This window comes from Eimeria acervulina, genomic scaffold (genome assembly GCF_000499425.1).
Source record: "Eimeria acervulina Houghton genomic scaffold, Eah_scaff1250, whole genome shotgun sequence".
NCBI classification, from domain to species: domain Eukaryota; phylum Apicomplexa; class Conoidasida; order Eucoccidiorida; family Eimeriidae; genus Eimeria; species Eimeria acervulina.
Genome location: NW_013549328.1, coordinates 3,206 through 9,221, shown reverse-complemented (window position 1 = coordinate 9,221; position 6,016 = coordinate 3,206). Strand labels below are relative to the sequence as shown.

Here is a 6,016-nt window from a genome sequence, read left to right as displayed (position 1 = left end):
GAGCTGCTGGAGCGGAAGAGGGCCTTTAGGCTGCTGATGTGCACCAGCCTCTTTACAGGAGTACCCTTGCCATTGGAGCTGCTGCTGCTGCTGTGCTTGCTGCCTCTATGGGAGTGGAGAGATGACTGGGCCTGCACAGACAGCGGGAAACGTAAAGCAACACAAAAACGCATACCTCACTTAACCTTCCCGTTTGCTGTCAAGAAAAGAGGAATAACGCACGAAAACAGCAACAGCAGGGACAAGCAGGACGAGCGGCATCTCAAAATCGTCAATAAATGGAAAGGTTATCTAGCTCCAGCATGCACCTCGAAGGTAACAACCAAACCGTGAAGGGGTTCGTGAAGAGTGTCAGTTCAGAAGCGTATTTTTAGTGCGTGTGTGTGTGTGTACCTGAAGGCTGCTGGATGAGGCCGCGGCGTAAGCCACAACTGTTTCTTTCACTGCCTGCAATTTCTTTTTGAAGGCGTCGATGTCTTCGTGTCTCCGTTGCTCAGCAGCTGCTAACTCGACCTTCACGTGGACCAGCTCCTGAGGAGTTGCAAGTGGACACACAACAAGGATCACCAGCAGCTCCCGTTGAACAAAACGAGCAAAAAGTAGAAAGCAGCGCCAAAAGAGACTGGTGGAGCCAGCAACACCACAAAGAACTAGAGAAAAAGAAAGAACGACTGGATGCAGAAAAATTTAGACCACAAAAGACAAATAAATACACAAAACAAAATTAATGCTAGCGCTGTGCCTGCATTAAGCATAAGCACTATTCGAGGCAGTTGAAGACAAAATTTAATGGAGTAGCCATGAAAAGTAGAAGGGATCAAGCAGAAAAGGCGGCTTCGCGAAGATGCAAAGGCTCCCGTCAAAAGTATTAGCAGGCGTAGCAACAGCAACATCGGCGACACCAACGACAACTGCAGCAGAACAATACCTCCATGAGGCGCAGTCATCAACACCGCAGCAGCAATGGCGATGCTGCGGGCAAAACGATGAAGCAGCAAGAGCCCCCCAAAGCGTGCACGCACCTTCTCGAGCTCTTCTACGCGTCGTGTTTTTGCTGCTAGCTGCAGCTCCTGCTGTCGGCGCTGCTGTTCGTGCTGCTGCTGCCACTCCCGTTGCTGTTGCAGCAGCAGCTGGTGCTGCTGTTGAGCGCAAGACCAGGCTGCCTGAGTGGGTAGTCGTTGCAGCGTCTCCTCTTGGTAGCGGATCTTCTCCCTGTAGGAGCAGCCAAAGCAACAAATAACAAGTGCAGCATCAGCAAATTGCCGAATACCATTGAACAGCGAGCACACTGAGGCCAGAGGAAGAGCATGGAGAGCGATGTGCTGCGAGAGCAGCAGCACAGACCGGGGCGACGACTGCGAAGCAGGACTACAGGCATGCATGAGCTCCCGTTCATATTCCTGCTGTTACTGCTGCTGCCGCTGAGCATTCCTCTGATTATTCCACTGAGGCTGATGTTGATGGTGAGGCTCCTGCGGCTAATACTTTTGCTTCTCATGCTGCTCAAACTCCCCATGTTGCTGTCGCTGCTGCAGTTGCAGTAAGGTGTCCCTACATCTGCATGCTGTCGATTCCCACTGCGCTGGCTGTTGCTGCAACTGCTGCTGCTGTTGCACTTGCCGCCTCAGTACCTGAGAGCTTCTGCCTCTTCCTTAAATGTGTTCAGGCTCTGCATTGTATGCTGCTGAGCCGCTTGGGCTTCTCCCTACGTACATGCCACAAACGCCGCAACGTACACCACGGGCAGTGCCAACAGGTCCTGCTGAGGCTGCTGCTGTTGCTGCACTGGTTGCCTTCACTGCTGCTATTGCCGCTACTGGTTGAGAGTATGGAGGCTCACTTGTTTTTGCTGCATTTCCTGAAGGGCTTTGGTCAGTTCGGCGATCGTTTGATCCTTCGCCCTGCGCAGCGTCTCCCTCGTATCTGCCGCTTCCACGAGCTGTACATACACCCTAAAACTGAAGAAAGTGCAAGTAGGCGTGGCATGCCTGTTTAGAGTTACTAGTCTATTGTTGTGCCGTCGCTGTCTATTGAACGCCTATCAGCATGGACGTCAAGTGAGGAAGCAATATTACAGGCATGCATGAGCTCCCGTTCATATTCCTGGTGCTACTGCTGCTGCTGAGCATGCCTCTGATTATTCCGCTGCAGCTGATGCTGCTGGTGAGGCTGGTGTGGCTAGTACTTTTGCTTTTCATGCTGCTCAAACTCCCCGTGTTGCTGTCGCTGCTGCCGCCGCAGTAAGGTGCCCTTACATTTGCAGGCATACCTGGCGCTGGAGCGATATGATTTGGTGCTGCAGGACTGCTGCCGGGTCTGGGCTGAGGCCTGCACTTTGCTGCAGCAATTGCTGCTGCTGTAGCTGCTGCTGCAGCTGCTGCTGTAGCATGCGCACCTGGTTTAGTGCTGCTTCCTTTTCCCTCATCTCGTCAGCTAGCTTACATTGCAGCTGTTTCTTCTCGAGCTCCCACTGCTCCGCTTGGTGCAGCAGCACCACCACCTGGTCTTCCTGCGGCTGCTGGTGCTGCTGATGCTGTTGCTGCTGGTGCTGGTGGACTTCCTCAAGCTGCTTCTGCAGCAGAAAACCACAGCGCCAAATCAGTAAATTTTGCAAGAAGGAAGCATGTGCTGCAACCAAGGCGCAGGCGGCAGGCAGAAGCAGCGGCATAAACAGCTGGTGCTTCGGGCGTGTACGCTACAGTAACAAAAAAAAATACCTTGTAAGCGTCTGCAATCAGCCGCATCCCATCCCTCTCCGCCTGCAGCTGCAGCATCTCCTGTTGCTGTTCGGTGTTTCTCTTCTGCAGTTCCTGCTGCTGCTGCTGCATTTCGTGTCTCTGCCTTTCCATCTGTTGCAGCCGTTGCTCCGAGTCTTGCAGCTGCTGCTTCAGCGCAGCAGCTACCGCGGAGCTGTCTCCCTTCTCCCTCTCTTGTTGAAGTTGCTCCGCCTGCAGCGGCGGTGGACAGAAGTGTCAGCTTTCACGGGGTGTCAACAGAAGCGGAAGTACTATTAGTAGTACCAGCAAACCGTGGTTCGATTGCGACGGGTGCTGCTGCTTACTGCTGCCAGTTGCTGCTCCTGTGCTGCGGCAAGCGCCGTATGCAGTTCGTCTATTTGTGCGAATAGCTGCGCCAACTGTGGGGCTGCCGACTGGCAGTTCTCTGCCTGAAACACCATGGGCACAAAAGGCCTGCTGCTGTTGCTGCTGCATCTGTTCTTAGTGCTCGTGCTGAAAAGAGTATGGTTGCATCCCAACACTTTGCTCGAGAGCTGCAGGGGCAAAGGCTTACGCTGCTTTCGTTGCTACTACCGCTGCTGCAATAGTGGGGCTTACTTCCATGAGGGCTACTTGGCGCTGCAGACTCGCTATGAGCTCGTCCTTTCTTCGCAGTTCAGCCTGCTGCTGCTGCTGTTTTCCCTGCAACTGCTGCTGTTGTGTCTGCTGGTTCGGTTGCCGCTGACTTTCTGCTGGAGACAATTCCGCCGGAGTAGTTGCAGTTCCTGTAGATGCGAGTTCCTGCATCTGAACAGCAGCAGCAGCAACAGAAGCAACGGCTTAAGACATGCAGAGAAACCTGCAGAAGCAGCAGTTGCTGAGACGTACTGGTGGTCGCTGAGCATTGGCTGCTGAAGAAGTATTTGCTGCCCCTTCCTTTCCATTTCCCGCCTCTGCTGTTGCTTCCAGTGTTGTTGCTGCTGCGTGAGGCTGCTGCTGAAGCGGAGTCGCCTCTTCCAGGATAGGTGTCTCCAAGGAGGAAGGCAGAGTCTCCTTATGAGGCAGACGTAGCACCAAGGGCTGCTGGTCTTCTGCTACCTCTGCTTTTACTGCAGTTGCGAGCGATGCGGGGTGCTTTGTTTCTGCTGCTGTTACTGCTGCTGTTGCTGCTGATGCAGGCTTCGGCGAAGCTGCCGCTGCACCCACAGGAACCCCGACCACTAAAGAAAAGTGCACCCCGGCCACTAAGGAAAAGTGCAGGTGAAGGATTAGGGTAAAGTGGAACTGTTGGAGTTCGTGTTTTGTGCACTCAGCGAAAGACGCAATGGCGAGAATAGGAACGAGCCGTAGCAGACAAGGGCGGCAGCAGCAAACTCTGTCCAACTGACAAAGAGAGAAACTAATTTTCCAGGCAGTAGAAGCAAGATGTCAAAAGCAGCAGCACGAGCAGCAACAGGAACATGTCTTGCCTCGAGGGACTTGGGGAGGAGAGGGTCGGGCATTTTGTGGAGGAGACTGAAGAGCAGAACAAACGGAGAGGCAGTCCTCCTCATCTGCGCAGCAGCACAGCAGCAGCAGACGCAGCAAAAGCAGCTACAGGAGACTGTGCACCCCGAAACCAACAGCAATAGCCTAATCTCGGAAGGCGTCACTGCTGCTGCAGCACCAGGTGCAGTCAATGGACAGGTCGTGCAGCTTAAAACAATAGTAGCAACAGCACAGGCAAGTGGCGGCCGCCAGCGCCGCCTCTAGCAGAAGCAGCAACTGCTACTCCTTCTGTTGCTACCGCTATTGCTGCTGTGGGGTTGCATGAGCGCGACGAATTTGACCTGGAAGGGGGCCTTCGTGTCTATGTAGGGAGGCGGATATGGTGATTTGTCCCTTTCCCTTCTCTAGCGGTAGAAGGATGGTCTGGTACTGCATGCCTTTGCCGTGAGCAGCAGCCAGAGAGGCCAGGTCAAATGAAGCCTCTGCCACAAGGACCCCGGACTCTCGAATCTCCGTTGTGGTCTCCGGAGATAGAGAGATGGAGGCAGCGGCAGAAGAGTCTCGAGGCAATGCAGATGCAAACGACACAGAAGGCGAAGGCCGCATTCGAGAGAGCAGACGGCCCCCCAGTCGCCGCGATTTCGAAATGTCGAGCAGCTGCAGCGCGCGCAGCAGCAACAAGTGAGCAAACCCCAACGCAGCATCGCACGCAGTACTACTGTCTCTGCTGTTTTTTTACCTGCAAGTGAAGCAGCAGCAGCCACACGGGGGCAGACGATCATACACAGGCAAGGGCAGCAGAAAAGAGCAGGGACGCCTCAACAGCCAAACGACGGACAAACATTAGGCAAACACAGAAATAATCAGACAAAACAAGAGGAGCCAGACGCAAAGTTCAACCGCCTCCGCTGTGCACCTGCAGCTGAGCTTTTTTAGGCAGAAACGGGACCTCATCAGCAGCATCAGCAGCACCATCATCTGCTGCCTCTGGCACTCCTTCAACTTTGGACTTCTGCCTCTTTTGGTTGCTGCCGCTGTTACTGCTGGCCTGAGAGCTGTTCTTCGGCTTGAATAGGGTGGCGTTGCACTGCAGCGGAATGTTCAACGATAATTCATTATCGCCTTTGGACAATTCTATCGTCGCATTCCCACGCACGCGTCGGGGCCCTGAGAAGGTCAGTCAGCGTAGCCCCAATGCAGCAAGTGCAGCAGCAGGAGCAACGGCAGCATCAGAAGTAGCATCACCCACAGTAATGGTCGGAGTAGCTACCAGAACATAGAGGACACAGCACCTTCAGCATGGAAGCAGCAACAGCAGCAAAAAAAGTAGCAACAGGAACAGCAAGTGCGGCAATAGCAGCAGCACCAGGAACACTGCGCATGCGGAAAAATGCTGCTAACCTCGGGTGAGATCGACAACGACAGTTGCCGGCTCATCTAGGTTTATCTTTAGGGATTCCACAGATATACGAAATGTAAATTTCGTTGCTGCCTCGCGAAGATGGCGAACAGCCCGCAGCACGCGCGACATACTCGCGGCTGACTGCTGGCCTGAGAGCTGTTCTTCGGCTTGAATAGGGTGGCGTTGCACTGCAGCGGAATGTTCAACGATAATTCATTATCGCCTTTGGACAATTCTATCGTCGCATTCCCACGCACGCGTCGGGGCCCTGAGAAGGTCAGTCAGCGTAGCCCCAATGCAGCAAGTGCAGCAGCAGGAGCAACGGCAGCATCAGAAGTAGCATCACCCACAGTAATGGTCGGAGTAGCTACCAGAACATAGAGGACACAGCACCTTCAGCATGGAAGCA

The 6,016-nt window shown here is 54.0% G+C and overlaps 1 protein-coding gene across 1 annotated transcript; it reads right to left on the bottom strand.

Annotated features, from left to right (window-relative positions):
* Positions 1-730: 730 nt before the first annotated feature.
* EAH_00057570 (pseudouridylate synthase 1, putative) lies at positions 731-5,736 on the bottom strand (the record flags this gene model as incomplete). The annotated part of the gene is made up of 12 exons (XM_013393720.1): positions 731-742; positions 1,023-1,212; positions 1,632-1,705; positions 1,841-1,939; positions 2,270-2,572; positions 2,718-2,948; positions 3,336-3,524; positions 3,606-3,913; positions 4,178-4,270; positions 4,547-4,862; positions 5,122-5,372; positions 5,607-5,736. The coding sequence occupies 12 exons, from the start codon at positions 5,734-5,736 to the stop codon at positions 731-733; spliced, it is 2,196 nt and encodes a 731-aa protein (XP_013249174.1).
* Positions 5,737-6,016: the final 280 nt, after the last annotated feature.